Source organism: Dendrobium catenatum, unplaced genomic scaffold (genome assembly GCF_001605985.2).
Source record: "Dendrobium catenatum unplaced genomic scaffold, ASM160598v2 fragScaff_scaffold_1347, whole genome shotgun sequence".
Lineage (NCBI taxonomy): Eukaryota > Viridiplantae > Streptophyta > Magnoliopsida > Asparagales > Orchidaceae > Dendrobium > Dendrobium catenatum.
The window spans coordinates 969,356-991,892 of record NW_021319809.1 but is presented as its reverse complement, the minus strand read 5'-3'; the positions used below and the strand labels follow the sequence as shown (position 1 = coordinate 991,892).

Genomic DNA, 22,537 nt, shown 5'->3' with positions numbered 1-22,537 from the left:
TATTTATATGGGGAAAGTTAGTAGAAGGTCCAAGACTTACCATCTTTAGCATAAACATATATGCATTAAATTAAGAAGAAATAAAGAAGAACCTTAATCTATCATAAGTTTATGGGAGCAAAGATGTGGTTTAAGCATAATACTAATATTCATTCTTGTATAAAGTCTATGTGTAATCATTACTTCTTAAAACAAAAGAATAGAGAATTGCTAACTAATAAAGTTTGATATTTTTGAGTGAGGGAAAGGCCGTTGCAAATTAAAGTAAGTGACAATGTAAAGACCGAGAGAAAACCTCCAAAATTGATGGGAACAATGTCATTCCACCAAGAATGCCAAGCCTTGTCAAATAAGCATTTTGCTCTGAGATAGAAGAAAACTAAAATGGCATTGTTGGCAGTATGGCACTTCTCCAGGCAATGAAAGTAGATGCATAAAGAAAATGTATATGGTAGAATCGAAACAAGAGATATGTGAAGCACTCCTGAAAAAGAGCAACTTTCACAGTAGCCAACATCACACTACTTAGAGTATGATCAAGCACCACTGCACAACAAACTCTTTAAGACTTGGATATGGGAAGCATGCCAATAGCAATTGCAAATGAGGCCTTTTGCTGGAATAAGATTAGGATTGAAGCCGATTGGGCAGGTGAGATCAACAAATCCATTTACAAAAGAATCCGAGGCAATTTCTACAATGGGACCAGGTGAGTTTGTTGATAATAACATGAAGTTCATAATAACGGGAAGAAAAACGGGAAGAAAATTAAAATCCAGTTCTTAATCCAGGCGAGTTCAAACTAACAGGAAGAAAATTAAAATCATAAAATTGCTACAATAAAGTTAATAATAACATGAAGTTGTGCAAATAGATTTGTTCAAAATAAAGTTAACATCTTACAATAAAAGAAATCTCAACTGTCGTTGAAAAGCTTTTCGAACCCACTTGCAAGCTCCAACTAGCAAAAGAAAAATAAAAGAAATCTCAACTAGCAACCGGCAGGCTTCACCTTTCTGCTTTGTATATTAACTCCTCCTTTACCTTTCCTTCCCAGACAAAAAAGAAAAAACCCCTAACCCTAACCCTACTTTCTATCTTCTCTGCCCTCCGATGCTCCATCACCTGACTCCCACCGCCTGTGTTCTTCCAGCGAAATCCTCGCCGACCGCAAAAGACCAGTCCACTAAATTTCCCAAACCCTTTCTTCAAAAAAAAAAAAAAATCCCCAAACCTCGTCGGCGAAGGAGCCGCAGGGAATTCCCTGGAAAGGCATCGACGGGGCTCGTAAGACTCGCTGATTTAAGTTAAATTCACCTAATGCCCGAATTTTCTGAATCCTTGATTTAAGGCAAAACGAAGGAGAAACGGACTGCGGGATAAAAGTTGTCATGTTTGCTGTTTGGCCGAACATAATCCGCCTTTACTCCTTTCTCCTAATTTTTCTGATAGACGCCATCTCCACCCTCAATCTTACTCTACAGCTAGATCGATTCAGCTGTTGATCTTCTCCGCTTCGCTCACTGATTCGGATCTTTCTCATTCATGGAGGGATTTCATTCTCAAGATTCTGTCGCGATTCTGATCGGATTTTTAGTTTTAATAGTGGTAATTCGACTAGCTTATGTACTGTACTGGAGTGGCAGACCTCTTCGGACATTGTCGCAGCGTGTCAGCACCCTAATTGTTCTTGGTTCTGGTAAAAAATAATTTTTACTTGTTTGAAGTTTATCTCATTTGGATATCTAATATTGAATCTGTGATGGAACTTGATTTATATGATTGAAGGCGGGCACACAGCGGAGATGCTTAGCATTGTAAATGTACTTGAGAAGGATAGGTTTGTACCGAGATTCTACATTGCGGCTGGCACGGATAACATGAGCCTTCAGAAAGCTAGGGTTCTGGAGGAATCACTGATTCAGAAAGAAGAGGTGCGTTTCTTTTCAACTCATCACTACTTTGTTTCAAGTTTTGAGCGAATTATGGATATTAAAAGCCGCTTTATATGCTCTTGTATGGTATAAACACTAAGTATGAAGGTCTTATTCGTTGCCATTTAGCCTCATTTGAATTGTTACTTTTAGGGCTGTTTGCTGCAAGATTTAGTGAGGATTTAAGCTAAATCATTCCAAACAGTTTTTTCAGCCATATAAATCCTACTGTTTTCTTAATTACCATTTCCCTCCCATTTTAGGCTAAATACCAAATCTAGTTAATTTTGGGGCAAGTAAAATTTAAGAAATTTACAATTGTTATAATTTAACTAGATTTAACATTTATCATGACAAACAAATTTCAAGATTTAACGCTTCTAGGATTTACTATACCTAGATTTACAAGACTCACCATTGCTTCTTTTATGATAGCTTTCTTATTGTTTTGCTTTTCAGACTATAATCACAATTTATGTTTGGCTATTGCTTTTTTGGTTGTTTAAATAAATTTATGTACTAGGAAGTTATTTTTTGCAACAATTAAAAAAAAAAAATATTTTTCCTGCTACAACTTTACAATCACATTTACAAAAAGCTGCAGCTGTTTCAAACATATTCTAAATCTTACTTGAAAATTAGATTATACTTGTAGCCAAATAAACCCTTAGCATTCTGCAGTTCATTATCTGATCAAATGGGTGGTCCGCTTTAATAAAAGTTGTAAATATATCTCTATTAATTAAGGACAATAGCTTGATTTTTTGGGTAAATAACAACAATTAGGCAAGCTCACTTATGGATTGGCAATTGTGCAATTTCGTATTTGATTGATAAGCACATAAATGACATAAAACTATGGCTTGGCTGATCCACTCATATTCATCAATTGCAACTTGGAGAACTTACTAGTTTTTGCTACTAGTAGTACCAATGGTTTGGTTACATTTGATTGTATATGTGGTAGGCTTGATATTATACTTTCTCATATGTCACAAATTTCAATTATTGCTCGATAGCGCTGAAGAAATTGAAAATATGTCTTTGCAGATTGGCAATAAGAAAGACATTGAAAAGATTGCTTGTTTTGAGCAAATTTATCGAAGCAGAGAAGTGGGTCAGTCCTATTTGACCTCTATTTACACAACTTTGGTCGCAATATTGCATGCTCTGTGGCTGATGCTGAAGTTCAGGCCTGAAGTAGTATGTCATCCAACTCTTATAGCTGAATTTGCAATAAAAAGTTAATAGCTGATTATATTTGTCCAGATTATCTGCAATGGGCCTGGGACCTGCATTCCTATTTGTCTTGTTGCATTTATCTTCAAGGTTTGTATTTTTTCTTTTGAAATTATCACAGTATCCCAGGTCTTTTTCACAAAATTCCTTGTTTTGTCATACCTTTTGAGTGTTTATAGCAAATTGCAGATCGTTATTTATTGATCCTTTACACCTTGTGTGCTGTAGGTGGTTGGTATTAGATGGTCATCTATCTTTTACATTGAGAGCATTGCAAGAGTTAAGAGGCTCTCCTTAAGTGGCTTGCTGCTCTACAAATTACACCTAGCAGATCAATTCTATGTCCAATGGCCTCAGTTACAGAGGAAATATCAGAGAGCTCATTATGTTGGTTGCCTCATGTAAGGTGAATATTACTACCAAGGACATTGATCATCACTGTACGTTGACTCTGCTTTGTTTACCACCTTGTATTTGCTTTGATTAGAAACTATCAGAGGAAATATCAGAGAGCTTGGTATTTTTATTAATCCTGATGTCGGTGTTCTTGAAATTGCTAGAGTATAATTGTTGAGGCTTTGATGCAATGTACTTTCTCATAAAATATTAAATGATTAATGAAGCTTATTCTAACAATATGGAGTTCTTGGTTTTATGATTGAAATGATTAGAACTTCTCTTCTAGAAATCTATAAATAGGCTATATTTGTACACATTCGTAGGACTTAGGGAGGAGAAGATTGGATTTAGATAAATGTAGAACTCTATCTACTATTGTCCGATGCGAGCTGTTTGCTAACATTGATGCCCGCCATTGGTAGAGGTGCAAATAAGAGGAGCTTAAGCGAGCTCAAGTGTTATTTGGCTCGACTCATTAAACAAATGAACCAAATTTTTTTGTTTAATTACTTAGCTAAACATGAGTTTTTCACAAATATAAAATCTATTTTGAAGTCAATTGTGGATTATAGAATATATGTTATTATGTATAGATATATATATGTATCCATGCAAATATAGATGAATGAATATGAACAAACATATACATATAAATACATATAAGTTTACATGTGCGGACGCGCACATGTAATATTGCTATTATCAAACTAAACATGTTCTTATAGTACTTTATTTGTGCTTGGCTCATTGAATAAGATCTTTTAAAAATTAGTTGAATTTGCCCTAGTGCTCTTTGTCTTGTGCTGTTAGAGAGATAGATGAGTAATACTTGAGGTTTTGGTGGTGTTATGAAGGCAATGATTTATGAAACTCAAGGTTGATTAAGAGCTACAATGTAAAGAAGGAGAATTTTTGTGGGGTTTAAGGTATGGTATGTTGGGGAAAGAGGATCAAAACATCACAATGATGAAACAAGCAAGAAAGTAAAAGCAATGGAAACATAAAGGTCACCAGGATTTAATGTGAAAAAATCTAAATTAGGGAAAAAATCACGGAGCCACATCATACCAAGAAATTCACTATGAAAATTGGGATAAATAAGTACATATATCTCTTATCTCTCACTCTCTCCTTGCTTCTCTTCTCAAATGCCAGTGTTCTCTATATCTTCCTCACTCAAATAGAAGAGAAAGCCAAGTAAAATAATCCTAAGGGATGTAACCCTTTAGAAAAACGAGAAAGAAAATCGTCCAGTTCGTCTCACAGTGCTGTGACATTAGTAAAATGTTTTATATTAGAAAGTTATTTTAAAAAACAGTAAGAAAACCATTGAGAATTTATGATTGGGTAATCTAGTCCTTCACTCTCAGCCCAAACTGCTCACTTACAAAATTGTGCCTTAAAAGCAAGTAGCGTTTCATAGAAAAGAAATTTATTACGATTTATGAAGCAAAAATACCCAAAATAAGCTTAGAACTTGCGAATTAGATGGTGCTCAAATACTAATAAGCAAATTGAAATTTCATATTGTTGCAAAGCTTTGGGAATTGCTGACCAATCAATTTACGCTATTCTGGCAGCTCAAATTCTTATTGGTCATGAATTCATGCTTTTTTTCTCCAATATCTTTGCCTCTGGAATGAAATACTAGCCGTTGAATTTATTTTAAAATGAATGTAATCTATAACTAATTAATTAAAATATATGTTCTATTTAACATTTTATTAAAAAAATATTTAATCAAAGCATAAATATTTATGTAAGTTTTTTATTTTGAAAATTTTCAAAGTCAAAATTGGAATCATCTGAATTTTTTTGTTTTTTAAGCTGATACATGTATCTTGATAAGCCAAATTAATGAGCCTAAGGCTTCGTTTGGAACGATTGTCTTACTGTTTTTTAAAGCAGTTTTTTAGTACAATAATTTAAAAACTTTTATATTAAAAGCTATTTTAAAAAGCAATAAAAAAATCATTCCAAATGAAACTTAAGATGATGCCTCAATCATTATGTCATTGAGATACTTAATTGTTTAAAAAAGATCAAATATTTAATGGGGGTCATTTTGAGCCGTTTGATCAATATTGTATGTTGAAATAAATATGCTCTTGTTCTAAACTTGAAATGAATTTTGAATAGAGAGAATTCTCAAATTGTAAAATTTGAATCCTTGCACATTGATCAATGTTGACAATCACCGCCAACAATTATCAGCACTCTCATCGTCAAACACCAACATTGACCGCCGCCACCTAAGTGTCATTGCCTTTTGTCAACTAACATCAATCGTTGCAATCACTTGAACATTGTCATCTATAATCAATCAATGCTAACAACCGCTATTATCCCATCACCTACGCCGGAGGTCAACATACATTGACGGTCTCCATTTTCAACATGCAACTAAGTTCTCAAAATAAAACCAATACTCTCCTATTCATATTATAATAGGGAAGCTCCTCCAAAATTTAAGATTGACAAATAAATGTTGGGCTAAAGATAGCTTCTTCTTTTTTTTTAATCTATGATGTTTGATTATTTTCGATTAAATCTTAAAATATGATTAATTTAAAATAATAATAATAAATAGTAAGGCATCATGATAATAGTAAGGCCACTAAAGCAGTCTAAAGAGAGAAACAAACTAATCTTCATGTCGGTGAAATTATTATTCAAATATATGCATTTACACAGTAAAATGTCACGAGGAAGATTGATTAATGTCGGAAGAGCATGTGGATGGGGTTAAAAGGAAAATCATGATGAGAATTCATAGTGGTTGAGAAATGAATGTTTCATTAGCGACTTAAAAACTTGCAAATAGCATACAAATCTCAAGGGAATATGATTATGTCAAGATATATTAATATAAATTATATAAAAATAAGTTTAAAAATTATTAAATCTGCTTTAAGATTATAAAATTATACTGCATATGAAACTTTAGCATTGTGTTAATCTCAAAGCAAATTCGGCAATTTTCAAATTCATCTTAATATCATTTATATTAAGATATTTCAAGGGTTTGTTTGAGATAACTTTCAAACTATTTTGTTTTGTTTTGTTTTGTTTTGATATAGCTTTCAAAATTTTAGGTGTGCCGGATATATATACATTGCTAAGACGTTTTATTGTCATACTCTACTGTTACGTATATTCTCGCCCGCAACAAGAATAACTATAAATTCGTTCGACAATTATTATTTTTATTGTATTTTAAAAATTTATGTGGTTGAAATTTGATTTTTAATCTCAATAATAACTTCATAGCTAACTGTATAGAATGTTGTAGCCGTCTCAAATCAACCCCTAATCCAGATTAAGTTTTTATATGATATTAAGATTTGTTTTGAAAGTATATGTGTTTTACCATTGGATTAATTAGTTTGAAAATTTAATATTAGGTCTCTTATTGGCTATTTTATTTCATGGTATTGATTGTTGTGGGAATTATAGCAACTTATATGGGCTGTTGTTATTCATAAAATCTATAAATAGAAGGTCAAATGATGGAGAAATTATTCTATTTTATATGGTGCACAAATATGGACATGATGGCATGGATATGACACGGCATAGACACGAGATATGTCAATGATTGAAAATATAGAACATGGATACAGGTTAGGCATAATATTATAATTTTTCTATTTTAAAATAGTGTATAAAAATTGAATAAGTATAATATTAAAAAAAAAAATAGAAGTAATACGTCATTTACCAGAATTTGTGCTTAAAATGATTAATATTAGAATGTCGAGAGTCAGACGCCAATGTCATGTATTAGACATCGAAAGAGGAGACGACAATGCTGTCGAGAGCCGGGCATTAATGTTATGCAATAAGTATCAGAAGTCAATGTCAAGAGGGCATCTGTCGTTGATGTTGAGAGAACCGTGATCGTCAATGTTAAGAAGGCATCGGACAAAGATGAGCTGTCAAGTTGTGGGCGTAAAAACTACTAGCATCGTGCATCAATGTCAAGACAACGTCAAACTTTGATGTTGAGATGCTTTTGAAATGTCGATGTTGTAACAACGTCAGATGTCGATGTTGAGATGATATTGGACATTGTTGTGAAACCAAAGTCGCAACCCGCCAAATAGAAATAAAAATGAGAGCATTTGATGAATGAGGTATTGAGTGCAAATGATTGATTTTGTGTTGTGGATAAGAAATAATAAATTTAGTTTCTAAATTTTAAATACAAGAAATTATATTAAAAAAATTCATAAAATATTTAAGACACACGTGTTCAATTTGTATTTAATATTTTTTTTAACCCGACACGTTTTCGGTGTGTCCAACAAGTGTTGGAGGCGTGTTGTGTCGTATACGTCACAGATACTTCATGCTTCTTTGAGGAGAAATGTTAGTGCATCATACGTGGTTTTCTACTTACTCAACAGATGGAAAATTTTAAGAAAGTGATGATTTCTTCAGTTACATCCGGCAATTACAGGGATCACCTGCCTAGGGTCAAGGCTACAGTTTTCTTTAATAAGTAGATACATTATTTCGATAGATTCAATTAATTAGGCATAGTTGGGGCTAATTAAGAGGCTCAGACCTATCAAGCAGTTTAAATATTCAAAAATTTCATGAGAATGCATTGATGGAATTATATTCTGATGTACCAAAAGAAAGTCAAGCATCATTAATCAAAGCTTCGCCTATAGAAACCAATATAAGCATGGCACTAATTGTCCTAAATTTCTTGCTCTAATCTCCTCTGTACAAACTTAACAGTGCAAAAAGTGGGCAAATAGGTGAGATTATCAAAGGTTCATTCTCCTCCTAATGAACTCCTCGCCTCAAAAAACTATTTAATAGCGCATCAGCTTTGTATCAAGAATTTATTGATGAAAATCATAATTGAACTAGTTGGAAACAAGCAAAAAAAAGATTCAGTAAAAAAATAGGCAAAAAATTACCTGTTTTTAATTAATAATTTAAGCAATTATCAATCAAAATATCATCTAAAGACAATCAGGAACACCATTTTGTTTGTAAAGCACTATCAAATTGAATATACAAACTATTAAGATATTTTAAAATGTACAAACTGAGACTCTACTTACAAGTACGAAATTAAGAGATTTCATTTGGAACGGTTTTTTTTAGTACTTCTTAAAGTAGTTTTTTAGCATAAAAGATTAATTTTTTAAAAAAAAATCTACTTTAAGAAGCAGTGGTAAAAAACTACTTTAAGGAAAGACGTCTCAAACGAAGCCTAAAGCTCAAATTAAAACGGAAATGCAGTTCTAAATCCTGATGAAAATAAACCTGCCTTTCCTCTAGAGTGGGGCTTTGTTCAACAGTAGGCCACACGTGTTACAGGTATTACCTATCCTTTTAACTATATTATGTCCCCTAAAGAATCTGGGCTTAGTTTTTTGGGAGTCCCCAAAGGCATGGTTCAGTAAGGCTTTATTTATAATAACCCTGCCAAGAGCTGAGGCAGATTGGCTAGACAAAATGATTAGAACAAAAAGATTGATATATTTGGCTTATTTATTATAGGGAAATGTTATAATACAATAAAATGATCATTTCTTTAATGATTTTCTTAGATATAGTCTTATCTAAATGTTCATTTATGTCTCTAAACATCTTCTTAGTATTGATTTTATCTATGTCAATTATTCTTTAAATATTATCCTAATAGATGATGAACAATCACTAAAAATATGACAAAGCCCAAGTTATATATAAATGATAATTTTGTCAGAATCGAACTATCTCAATTTATAATAATACCACCCAAATATTTTCCTATAAAAATTAATATCTCAAGACTCTTATGCTTGTATTTATCCTTGAGGGTAACAAAATCACTAAACCCATAAAGCATATATCTCTTTCACATTTAACTTTTGCAAGCAATATCATCTCCTAGATTCATAAAGTTCTCTAGACAACATGCATTCCTATATGTAGGTTCAATTATTACTTTCATACTTGGGAAAAACATGCAGGGCTTCATGAGAACAATAATAGCTTCCTGATCCCATTAATTCGTGCAAGGATAAGTTGCATGGTCCAGGGCTATTTTCTCATCTTTTTGTGGTTTATAGTTAAAAGTCTGGCTACATTATTGCAGCCACACTGGCTTGAAGCACTCATAGGAACTAATTACCCCATATGGGTTAATGCATGAAATTTTATTCTTTTGATATGTTAGCATGCCTAATGAAGATTGTGAAATTAAGATTTCCTATAGTGACCTTAGCACCCTAGATGAAAATAAAGATTTATGTTTTTATCGGCGTATTAGTAAATCTGAAGTTAGAGAGGCTTTAAAGAAAATGAAGGGTGGAAAAGCTGTTGGACCTGATGATATTTCAATAGAGGTATGGAAATGCTTAGGAGATGAAGGAATTTCATGGCTTACTATACTTTTTAATACTATTTTGAAGACTAAGAAGATGCCAGATGAGTGGAGAATGAGTGTGTTAATTCCTATTTTTAAGAATAAAGATGATGCACAAGATTGTGCGAATTATCATGGTCCAGGTCTATTTTCTCTTCTTTTTGTGGTTAATAGTTTTAGTCTGGCTACATTATTGCAGCCACACTGGCTTGAAGCACTCATAGGAAATAATTACTCCATATAGGTTAATGCATGCAATTTTATTCTTTTGATATGTTAGCATGTCAAGATAAGTATCATTTGCAAGGGCTTCATATACAGAGAGCCAACAAAAAGAAAAGTCACATGTTAGATGGAGATAACCATCAGGGTTTTTAAAGGGACCATTATAGGAAACGCTTGTAGGAACAAAAATTTTCCTTGTTGAATTTGAATTTCAACACTTGGCAAAAACAGATTGGAGAAGAATTTGAAAGAAATAATCAGAAATAAATCTTTTTAATTGATAAAAAATGAAAGAGATCCTCAATTGGAGAAGAGGATCCATCTCTCCCAATCTCTAGCCGGCGGCTAGAGCCCAAACAAATCCTAGGAACTCTCAAAATTCAGCAAATATCATGTTAATCCTAAGTCCTTAACCCTAGGCAATCTCATCTATTTAAAGCATACAAATACAACTCTGATTTAGTAAACAACTCCTTAAATTAAAACCTGCCTAATACGCCCCCTCCTCTTCAAGTAATGGGCCCCACAAGGGGGTCGGCGGCTGGCTTGGCCGCCTAGAGTAAACTAGCCTCAGGGCTGGTTTAGCCGGCCCTCCTTGAGCCGGTCCCGCCGGTCTATCAACCATCTAGATCGTTAATTGTCTGGCAATAAAATACTTACATGTATATATATTGAAAATCCTAAGCCATTTTTTCTTTGTCTCTAGTTGACCTCAATTATGTATATATATGTGTATCTGAAATCTAAAAGCATTCATACCAGAGGGATAATATGATTCAACCAAAAAGGGAGTATTAGTTTTATATCGTGGTAATTAATAGGTAGGAATGTGCTTACACATAAGCTAGCCTTGCAGCTTGGTGACCACACAAAAAAGAGAATGAAAGAAAGCCATCATTTGTCCAATGGGGGACAAGGTACAACTATAAACTTTTCCAAGGCTTGTAATGCAAGCACCAACTACTATTACATCCACTTTCAAGCACATCAAATCATACATTTTTTTGCTTTCGTCTCCTATATATAGCTTCAGTCTTCCTTTCTTCCCATTTATGTATGTCTACAAGTGACAAAATGATCAATAGTTCTTTCCGATTGCTCTGGGGCATCCTCATACTCTCAATTCCCTACTCTGCTTCCTTGTCAAAAGTCAAATTTATCACAGAGCAAATTGATCCTTCACTTTTCCACGCCAACAAATACTATGATATCTTATGATTGTCTTCTTTTCCTATGTTTTACAGGTTCACATAGTCTACTTAGGCCACAACCATGGAAATCAGCAAAACCTTACCACCAAGTTTCATATCAAGCTCCTTTCTAAAGTCTTCTCTAGGTACCTTTTTTTTTCAATTTATGAAGTCTCCCTAATGCTTGCAGCCTGTCCCTAGTTCACTATTAAATTATAAGTCAAATTTAACCATCATTTGAAAAGTATGATTCAATAATAATTTTCAGTAGTTCTTCTTTATAAATGTTACTAAAAGCAATATCCTTTAACCAAAATTTGATCTTTTAGTAAAAGTGAGATAAAGAGTGTTTTCTGGTCCTAAATAAGAAATATTCACAACTTCTAAAAGTGTGGCCAAAAGTTTGAAAAAAATAATGTTTTTTAGTTACACTTTAAAGGAAAAATACGACTAAGACTTCGTTTGGGATGACTTTCTTATTACTTTATAAAGCAGCTTTTTAGTACTAAATTGTTTAGTATAAGAAATTTTTGTAATGAAAACCTGTTTTAAAAAAACAATTAAGAAGCCATCTCAAACGAAGCCTAAATAATGTCATTGCTAGTAAACAAGTATAAGCACATCACAAAATTCTAGTGGTTCATGCAAACACTTGGAATAAGGGAAAGGCAGTGAGTGACCTTCACACTACCCTAGTTTGGGTCCTTTGGGATAATCATCAAGCCTTCTTAGTGCGGTTTATTTGTTTATTTTTATTTTTCCACTCTCTCCCTCAAATCCTGATTCCACAACTATTTCAAATACTACCACTGTAATTTTTTAACATCAACAAACCACTTTTGCAGAGAGGATGAGGCGAAGGAGGCCATGCTCTATAGCTACTGGCATAGTTTCTCTGGCTTTGCTGCCTCACTCAATTCAACACAAGCAAGCAAAATGGCCAGTAAGAAGCTCAAAATTAAACACTACTATACTGTCATTTGCTATACCTAAATTACTGCTTAGCTCTAAAAGAATTAATCAATTGAAAACTTTTGCAGAGATGAAAGAAGTGATATCTATTTTTAGAAGCAAGACATTAAAGCTGCATACAACAAGAAGCTGGGATTTCATGGGTCTACCTCTTTTCAGTACTGAAACTACTCCAATGCAATTGGAACATGGTGATGATGTTGTCATTGGCATCTTTGATACAGGTTTTTCCTGTAAAAAGTTCTTTCCTTAACTTTCGAATCTTTGTTTCAGATTTTCCAGTAAAAAATTATTTCCTCGATCTTACTTTCCTCTCTCCTTTAGCCTCTGCGGAGCTTTTAGGTCTCATCAATTCAAACTTCAAAGGAAAAGTCTGAAACATGAATTGATAGTAAGGCTAGGCCATGCATTTGAAAAAAATTGTAGTGTAATTTAAAAGCAAACACAATTAGGATTTCTAACTGTAGAGAATAGTTTACATAATCTCCTGATTTGAGTTGGGACTAAATAAGGATGGAATGATGGATCAAGTAATGAATCAAGCAATTTTTCCAAATTTTGAAGCATAATTTTTACTTGAAGTAACAAAATGAGCCTTCACTTTGCATTAAAGCTAAGCCAAAATGAACTCAAGAGAAAAAAAAAATCTCCTGTAGGTATATGGCCTGAATCAGAGAGCTTCCAACCTGAGCCGACGCTGGGCCCTATTCCAGCCACATGGCGCGGCAGATGTGTGGCCGGCGAGAACTTCAATCCCGCCACTGCCTGCAATCGCAAGCTTGTCGGCGCTCGATACTACCTGGCGGGCTTCGAGCGTGAATATGGCCCTCTCAACGCCACTGGCTCCGAAGCAGAATTTCGATCACCCCGCGACCGCCTCGGCCACGGCACTCATACGGCATCCACTGCCGCCGGATCGCCCTCCATCAATGTTTCCTACCTCGGCAACCTCGCCGCAGGCACAGCGCGCGGCGGCGCACCTCGCGCACGCCTCGCCGTTTACAAGGTCTGCTTTCAACTTGGTGACTATTACAAATGTAATAATACATTTATAAGGGTTAAGTGCTGGTTTACAATATTACCAATATAAATCTTAGTTGGCAAATTTACTGGTCACATCAATGTAATGTAACATGATACACACAAATTATTTTTCGGAAAGTAAGTTCGAATATTCGAATTAGATTGATCCTGTAATTTCTCGTTTGGAGTGGATACAGGTATGCTGGTTCAAGGACCTGCAGGGCAGGTGTAGCGATGCCGACATCCTCGCGGCATTCGACGATGCCATCGCCGACGGGGTGGGGGTGATCTCAGCCTCGCTCGGGGCTCCACCGCCGCTGATGCCGTTTTTCCAGTCAAGCATCGACATCGGCGCCTTCCACGCATCGCAGGTCGGCGTGTCGGTGGTGTTCTCGGCGGGAAACGACGGGCCGGAGACCGGCGTCGTTCAGAACGTTTCACCGTGGGTGATCACCGTCGCCGCTGGAACCATCGACCGCGGTTTCCCGACGATGATCGTCCTCGGCAACAAAGCCTCATTTATGGTAATTGTGTTAATTCTTCTATACAATGGTCGAATTTTTTGTGCGCATTTTCACGAACATATAATGTGCAGGAGATTGAACTTGTGGTGGGTTGCTAATTTGGATTGCATGTTCTCTCTTTATTCGACAGGGAGAAGGGTTTCTTGATCGAGAGATGAAGATGAATTTGATAGATAGCGGCAAATTGTTTGATGACGGGTGCGGTTCCTTTGAATATTTTGCGGTTCATATGATAGAAATGCTAAATTAGTTCTAAAATGCATCACAACATATCATTTTTATTCATTTTTGAAAATTATTATTAGGGTTTATCAAGTTCAACCATGTGAAATTATTGTACATGAAGGTCATGCTCGTTTGAAAAGTGGAATCGCCGGAGGCTGGCTACAGGAAAAATTGTTCTATGTTTTGCTTCGATTGGAGAGATTTCAAGCACAGGTGCAGCAATAACAATCTTGGCTATCAATGGATCTGGAATGATTTTTACAGAGTCCATGACAAAAGAAACGCCTCAAGATGATTTCCTTCCAACCGTTCATGTTAATCTCTACGAAGGAACTAAAATCTTACACTACATTGAATCTTCTAAGTAAGCATTTTATTTTATTTTATTTTATATCTCCTTGTGGATTCCATGTTTTCCAGATCATAGATCTTATGTTTATTTTATTGCTCTTTTACTTCATTATGTCATTGAATTCAAGTTGGATGGTTGAAGTGGAGGAATGCATCGGGCTTGTTGTGCGATAGAAAAGTCCCTCAAACTTAAGGAAAAATTTTATAAGATGGTGGTGAGACCTGCAATGCTTTATGGTGCCGAATGTTGGCTATTAAAAGAGAAGCATAATACTAAGTTAAGTGTTGCATAGATGAGGATGCTTAGGTGGATGAGTGGCTTTACCCTTAGAGATAGGATACGAAATGAGCATATACGTGAAAAGGTTATAGTAGCTCTAGTGGAAGATAAGATTAGAGAGAGTCGCCTTAGATGGTTTGGTCACGTTAAACGGAGGCCTTCCGATGACCCGATTAGAAAAGTTGAGGTATTAGATTTGACTTATGTTAAGAAATGAAGAGGTAGACCTAAAAAGACTTGGTTAGAAAATATTAGAAATGATCTTTTTCTATTAGATTTAAATGACAATTTGACTTTTAACATGACACAATGACGAAAAATGATTCATGTAGCCGACCCCACGTTGTGGGACAAAGACTTGATGTTGTTGTTGTTAATATTGTTGCATCACAATAGTTTTGTTATTAAAAAAAAAAAACTGAATCAACATGGATGAAAGAACCCTAATTTGATATGGAAAACTCATCTCTGAAAAAATTCTAGAGGATTGCATTCATCAACAATATAACATATTTCCACAATTTCCTCTGTTTATGAGGTCTAGAGGATCACAGATGTCAAATATTCACAAATATTGGCTCATAGCCAAGAATACATAGAGGGTTGGGCACCTTTCCTTTATATAGGGAAATAAATGAATTCTAAATGCATTTATTATAAATTTAATTATTTTGCCACCTAGCACATTCATTCATAAGATTGATATATGAACATAATGAATAAATTCTTATGAAGCAAAATATATTATGTTTTAGAATTTAATGAAGACTTGAGAGTTTAAATTTTTTTAATCATGGATTACTTAATGAGTTTTTGTGGTTTTATGAAGTGACCCCACAGTGCAAATTCTTCCCAGTAAAACAACTATAGGTCACTTGCCAGCTCCTTCAGTTGCGCACTTCTCGTCTAGGGGACCAAGCTCTGTTTCCCCTAATATTCTTAAGGTAAATGATCTTGTTTTCATGTATCAAGGGCAATTTAGTTATTTAAATTATTTTTTTTGTCAATGATTCTTCTTTTTCTTTCTCTTTTTTTCCTTATAGCCTGATATTACAGCACCTGGAGTCAACATTTTAGCAGCTTGGCCTCCAATATCTTCTCCCACTTTGCTACCATTTGATAAGCGATCTATAAACTGGAATTTTGACTCAGGGACATCAATGGCTTGCCCCCACATATCAGGCATTGTAGCTCTTATCAAGTCTGTTCACCCAAATTGGTCTCCTGCTGCAATTAAATCTGCATTAATGACAACTGGTAAGACAAGATTTTCTTTCTTCAAATTATGTCTTATCATCATAAAATACCATGTACACCAACTTTTAAAACAAATATTTGAGCCTCTAAATTCTCTTAGAAAGGATTTTAGTAATTTCATGCAAGAACAATATTGTTTACTTTATGCAATATATCATTTGATGCAGCTTACTCAATCGACACAAGCTCAGATATCGTCGCCGCACGTGGAACAGTGAAACCATCAGACTCTTTTGACATCGGTGCGGGACATGTTAATCCATTGAAGGCAACTGATCCAGGACTCATTTATGACATGGAAACGCAAGATTATGTTATGTTCCTCTGCAGCTTAGGGTATCAAGAAAGCCAAATTAACAAAATGATCCTTCCATCACAGATGATTAACATCAGTTGTCATGGTAACCATTCTGACATCGACCTTAATTATCCAGCAATCACTATATCCGATCTCCGCTCTACGATGACGATTAGGAGGACGGTTCACAATGTTGGACAAGCAAATGCTATTTACTATGTGAGTGTTATAAAACCTCAAGGAGTACATGTCATGATATGGCCAAATTACCTTGTTTTCTCAAAACAAAGGAAGAAGATAACATACTATGTGACAATTACACCCCTTAAATCATCTCAAGGCCGGTATGATTTTGGGGAGATAGTCTGGTTTGATGGCTATCATCATGTGAAGACTCCATTGATAGTCCAAATTAACAAATGTAAGGACGAAACGGTAAATCTCGCTACTCACTCAAGTACTTAGCTTATCTTCATGTTTGATGATTTGTGGTTTTACTATTCTTGATGCTTAGAACTTGATAGAGGTTAGTGGCTAACGACCTGACTTTAAAATCTCTTAAACTTGATATGTATCTATTGTCCTAACGATGATTAATTATAAGTATTCATGATGCTATATATCAAAGTTGTTTGTTTTCAAAGTTTATTCATGATGCTATATAGCAAAAATCTCAACTTATTTGCCATTCCTAAGGGCACGATGAGGAGGATTGAGCCTGAGGCCATTACTAGCGGATTCCTCTTAATCGGGTCTTTGAAAATTGTTTTGTAAGTGCTAGGAAGGGGCTTTGGGCCTTCTATAAGTTCTTTCATTATGGGCATTTGTGATTCACTGTGGTCTTTTTAGAGGTCTTCTCCTAAGAATTTGGGCCATCTCTATTTTCACTGTCTGTCTACTTGCAATATCTTCTCCATTCCACTAAGGCATTGTGGTTTCATTTTATTTGCATTACCTGTCTACATTCAAATTTCCCTCCTAACTCCCTCAAAAATCCTTCCTAAACAGCTCACGCACGCTCAGGCGTGCGTTCAACGCATACAGGAGGCGGATATTTCTGCCTCTGTTCGCGTAAGCCTGTCCCATCGAACCGGCTTGACCGGTCCAATGGACCGGTCTAACACAATGTCTGGCAGCAAGCTTGAAGACATTTCATGTTGTAAAAAGCTTCAAAGCTAGTTGATAATTTAGAATTTTCTGAAATTCTTATATCATTATGATAAGACAAAAGGTAAAATTAAAAATTCTAAATGAATTGAAATGGCATATGATGAAACAGGAGACATTGGTGCCAATTTTTTTGAAAATTTTCTGCATTTCATGAATATTTGAGTATTAAGTGTAGCCAAATTCATTGGACTCATCTGTCATGAATGAGGAAGCTAGAAGATGCAACCACTAGATCAGAGTTTTACAAGGTAGGCATCACTTTTGTGTAAATCTCAATGCAATTGAGTCACAGCCATAGTAAACTAGATAGAAAGGTGCCTAAAATATAGATGACAAATGCCAAAAAATAGCAGCAGATATTTTAAGTTTTTGCCACTAAATAACTGTGTTGGGAAGCCCATAATAGACAATGTTGTGATCACATGCAAGAATTTATAGCTGGAAGAGCTCCATGTCCATCAATGGGACACTTTGATCCCAAATGAAATGACGTGCAGTAAATATCACAGAATAATCCTCAAAGTTCATGTACAGGAAATATGAGTACACAAATTATTAATTGTTAATAATTATGATTAAATTTAATGAAAAATATACGCTTATAATCATCTCCACATACAAGTGGGCCCACCTATATGTGAGTTTACTTATCACATATGATAGAAAATCATTAAAAAATGGAAAATAATCATGAAAAATTTCACCTTTTACACCTAAAAAGACTAAAAATTCATTTCTATGCTTCAAAGTTCAAACAAATAAGTCAATTTTGCCTTCCCTCGTTCATCATTCTCAACTTTTACATTTCTTAGAAGGAAACCAAAGTAATAAATAAACTACCTTCAGCTTTATCCTATTGAAGGAGTTGCCAAAATATAATAAGGCTATAAACCTGTAAAAGAAGTAATGTACAATTAAAGCTAAAGCTCTTAAAGGAAGATACCAGCCAAAAATAAAAGCAATAGAAAGCAAAAGAGAGGCAGAATACACACATTAAAGTATCAACTGTCTCGTCAATTTATAGCTTGCTAAAATTACTGCAATGAAAGATGAAAACAAAGTGTCTTTATGAGAATATTTATGATAAAAGGCCCACTGCCAAGAGAAATAATTAGAAGAGGTTCTCTGTACAAAGATTCTTTTGATTCTGCATTACTTTGTTTATTGTCTCTACTAATAATGTTACAACATAGACTAAACTCATAAATTACAAAATAATATAAACTAAAATACAGACCAACACATAAGAGAATTACAAAACACCAAAACCAAAAGGGTAATTTACAAACATACCACTGAATTTTTATATATTTATATATCTAATACTTAAATTTACTTGCACAACATTTTGATGTTAAATTACATCAAAACATATGCATGAAGATGTATTTCACTTTAGATAAAAGTAACATTAGTGATACTTTTGATATCATTTAGAGAATAGAATATTATATAAGTAAAAATAAAGATTTATGTATTGGACATGTAAATCATAAAAAGAACATGGTATGCATGTAAGTCTCCCAAATAAAAAAGAAAAACAAAGGTACATTGTAGGATGAAGCAATTGATATATGTGAATCAAGTCCTAAATTAGATGGAATTGGTGGAGAAATCAGCCATTCTCATCTCCATCACCTTCTTGTGAGAGTTGGAGTGCTTGTAGTTCACAAAGGTGGGGCTTTTTGCTGGTCTGTACTCAGGCAAAAGCCTACCAGATTTGAATCTCACACCACAAGCATTGCAGAGAGTCTTAGGTCCCAAAGGACCTGTCCTCCACTGAGGAGTCCTCTGTGACAAGCAATGGCTGCATCTCTTTGGTTGTTGGTGCTGTACTCCTCTGCCATTAATGCCTTTTTCCTCATCTTCTGTTTCTGGCTTGTTCTCGTTTTTCTCCATTTTAGGGGAAATAAGGAGCTCACTCTCTGCAAGCCAATGTTTTTGGTGGAGGAGGGGAGAATCAATGGAGGAATTGATGAACTGGGAACTGGTTTTAGTTTTCCTTCTCTTATTTCTGGCCTTGGCCGGAAATGAGGGTTTTTGAAAGGAACAAGGATTTGGGTTTCTGAGTGGTGCAGGATATGGATCAGTAGCGCAAGAATTGGAGGCGTTGTTGGTCTTAGTTGGAATTAACGGTGTTGGAAAATTGAAACTTGTAGTGGAAGAGAAGCAATCCTCCATAAAAAAGGAGAGCCACTGCAAGCTAATATTATCTTCTTCATCTCGTTCCTGATTGCAGGCATTCAAAAAAGCTTTATCATTTAGCTTCAAAATCACAAGAACGGGAAAAATTATTCTGTGCGGACGCCGAACGTCATCCGGAGACCAATCAAAATGCGCCACGTCACTCTTTTATTGTACCGCGGCTCGGTACTGCTCGGTACCACGGCATCTGGACTTAGAGCTTCGTACGGCATCCTCATAGAATAATTTCTCCAAGAACGGGGGCACAAATCATATATGGAAATTTTTGTATAAGTATGAAGTGGGAACTCCTGATCATCATTCATTTTACATTAATATTTGTATATATTTTAATATGGATTTATCAATGATATTGATAAACTTATCAACATAAATCTCAAATATAAAAGTAAAACTAAATAATGATGAGAAATTTCTCATATGATTTTTTTATAAAGAGTTTTTCTTATAAATGGAGTGTATTTTTCGTTTGAGAAATTTCAACAAACAGGAAAAGGGCCTCAGCTCAACATTTAACCAAAAGCTAGCCCTCGCTAAAAACAAGCACAAGTGATGCCATTAAAAGAGCAAGAGAAAATGCAGGACAAAAGAATATGAACTCATGAAACTCCAAAATGGAGAAAAAAAAAACATTTAAAAAGCAAACACCTACAGAAATTTTTTTTTTTTCTCTGAATTCTTAAGTTATTATCTTTAAAGGCATGAACTTGGAGATAGAATTCGGGTCTACTTCCTCTCATTACAATCGTGAAAGAGCCGTAGAAAACGAGAAGAGAAACCGAACCACATAGCCTTTCATGGAAGATTACAGAGGAAAAAAAGGAAGGAAAAAACTCAAAGAATAGGAGGACCAATTAGAAGGAACAGAGAAAGCAACAAAAATATTTACCATATTTTGTCCTGGAATGAAGTCCTCCCAAATGGCTCCGGCCGGAGAAGATAACATCTCGGACTGAAAGTCCGTTGAAACTTCACCGGGAACTTTTGCTTTCCCGTAAACGTCCATTTCCCGAACAGGAAGAGAAGTCGCGAACTATTAACAAGGCTATGTTGGGAAGTGGGGAGAGTGGAGGAGAAAGACAAAGTGGCTCTTTTCTCGTGAATAAATCTGGTATCGCTGTCGGAGAAAGAGAGAGAGAGAAAGAAATTGTTAGGCTTAGGGTTGTGAGTCAAATTTGAGAAGAACTCAATGCACTTAAGATATATTAGTAGTACTTTAACAAAAAACTCATATGAAAATTTTCGGAATTTAATTTGAGATCATTTGAACTCTAATTTCAGCAAACTTAAAATCAAATCAAACCTCTAATGAGGAGAACTCAATGGCATTAAAAGTGATCCAATTGAAGCCTACATAAGTCCAAATCAAACACTTAAAGTATTATTAAAAAACTTCGGATATTAATTAGAAGATCAAATGATCTTCAAATGTGACATGCTTATGGTCGAATAGAGTGTCTCGACGATATGAATCCAATTAACCCAAGGCTAATTAATTCTGACATCATAAAAACCCTTAAATGCTAATGAACACTTCATGATCAAAAGGAATTGATATTGACTGTATGATGGAGTTTTTTGGATTCTAATTCAAATTATTAAAATACCGATCTCAAAAAGCCTATAAATAGAGTTCATTCTCCACATAAAGGGAGGAAGAATAGAGAGAGAACTAGAGAGTATGGCCATTGATGACCACCAACCAATATCGTTGTCGACGACCATCACCACCAGCAATCATCTTCATCTTCAAACTTTAACTCTGATGTTGTGAACTAATTGTCTGCCTATGGATATGAGACCCTTATAATTTTTATAGAGAAAATCAATCTTTATTGTTGGTGTTAATTGTTCATCTATGGACATTTGATTTATGTAATGCCCATATGGAAAATCAGATATTTGTTTTCAAATAATCTCATCTTCTTCAATTGTGAGGAATTGATGATTCTTATATCACCTATTCTATAGTGAATTTTTCAAATAGGCCAAATCTCATATTTTTTTCCTCCTTTTGGGTTTTCCACATAAAAAAAAATTAGTCTAACAACTTCTATATGCACACGTTAAATTTATGTGCAATGCGGAGATATAAAATATACAATCTATTGACTCAAAGTTTCTAACGCATAACAATTAGTATTAAAAAAATTTTAAGTACAAAATTATTAAAAATATTTATAAATAACAAATCACTTTCTTATATTAAGTAATTCTTCCTATTTTTCTTCTAATTTCTCTTTTTTTTTATATATATGTTATTATATTAATTGCCAATCATATTTATAAATATCTTAAATTGTGCTGCAAATTACTCTTGATATGGAATCGAAGAAAACGAAAGAGGTCTCTCTTGAGAGAGGGCAATTAGTATGTGTCCAAGGAACTTGGCCCCTGTCCAAGCCAAGAAGAGTGTTGATGTCACACAAGGCATTCCATCTTGGAAAAGTATAGGGCGGCTGACATCCTTAAGTTACAATGGGTTGTGAAAACAAATGTCTTCACCTCTTCTTCAAGATGGATTGGAATCCTCTGCGCTAGAACACTAGGTTTTAATGTTCTAGATTGGATTTTTTTTTTTAACAAAAAGAAAATGAAATTAAAGAAACGAAAGATACACCACAAGACTCGATCAGGCCACATCAAGAGAGGTACAATCAACAAAAAACCAAAATCATAAATGGATCAATACGGACTCAGACCAACACCCAGTTGCCAGGGATGACCATCCAGTGAGGATCCAAAAATAGACAAGAAATCAAATAAGCAGACTACCACGATTGCTCAACACTGGCCATCACAGGTGCATGCAGAATAACTGCTTCCTCATCGTCCAGATCCAAACCAACGAAGGCAGCCAAAACCATATAGT

The 22,537-nt window shown here is 34.7% G+C and overlaps 3 protein-coding genes and 1 long non-coding RNA gene across 4 annotated transcripts; 2 read left to right on the top strand and 2 right to left on the bottom strand.

The window, feature by feature from the left end:
- Positions 1 to 1,174: 1,174 nt before the first annotated feature.
- LOC110108034 (UDP-N-acetylglucosamine transferase subunit ALG14) lies at positions 1,175 to 3,809 on the top strand. Its single transcript, XM_020838537.2, has 5 exons — positions 1,175 to 1,699; positions 1,789 to 1,934; positions 2,985 to 3,137; positions 3,204 to 3,263; positions 3,402 to 3,809. Exons 1-5 carry the CDS (start codon positions 1,546 to 1,548, stop codon positions 3,576 to 3,578), a joined length of 690 nt encoding a protein of 229 aa, XP_020694196.1. The 5' UTR covers positions 1,175 to 1,545; the 3' UTR covers positions 3,579 to 3,809.
- Positions 3,810 to 12,212: 8,403 nt separating this feature from the next.
- LOC110108035 (subtilisin-like protease SBT3.18) lies at positions 12,213 to 16,910 on the top strand. The gene is made up of 9 exons (XM_028699616.1): positions 12,213 to 12,303; positions 12,401 to 12,556; positions 12,989 to 13,338; positions 13,553 to 13,879; positions 14,010 to 14,077; positions 14,226 to 14,468; positions 15,565 to 15,679; positions 15,779 to 15,992; positions 16,160 to 16,910. Exons 1-9 carry the CDS (start codon positions 12,228 to 12,230, stop codon positions 16,753 to 16,755), a joined length of 2,145 nt encoding a protein of 714 aa, XP_028555449.1. The 5' UTR covers positions 12,213 to 12,227; the 3' UTR covers positions 16,756 to 16,910.
- LOC114580853 lies at positions 12,404 to 13,160 on the bottom strand. The gene is made up of 2 exons (XR_003702461.1): positions 13,019 to 13,160; positions 12,404 to 12,705 (listed from the first exon to the last, which is right to left on the bottom strand). It is a non-coding gene; the product is annotated as an uncharacterized LOC114580853 (long non-coding RNA).
- A 310-nt stretch (positions 16,911 to 17,220) lies between the features above and the next one.
- Positions 17,221 to 20,820, bottom strand: LOC110108033 (GATA transcription factor 7-like). The gene is made up of 2 exons (XM_020838536.2): positions 20,555 to 20,820; positions 17,221 to 19,689 (listed from the first exon to the last, which is right to left on the bottom strand). Exons 1-2 carry the CDS (start codon positions 20,669 to 20,671, stop codon positions 19,054 to 19,056), a joined length of 753 nt encoding a protein of 250 aa, XP_020694195.1. The 5' UTR covers positions 20,672 to 20,820; the 3' UTR covers positions 17,221 to 19,053.
- Positions 20,821 to 22,537: the final 1,717 nt, after the last annotated feature.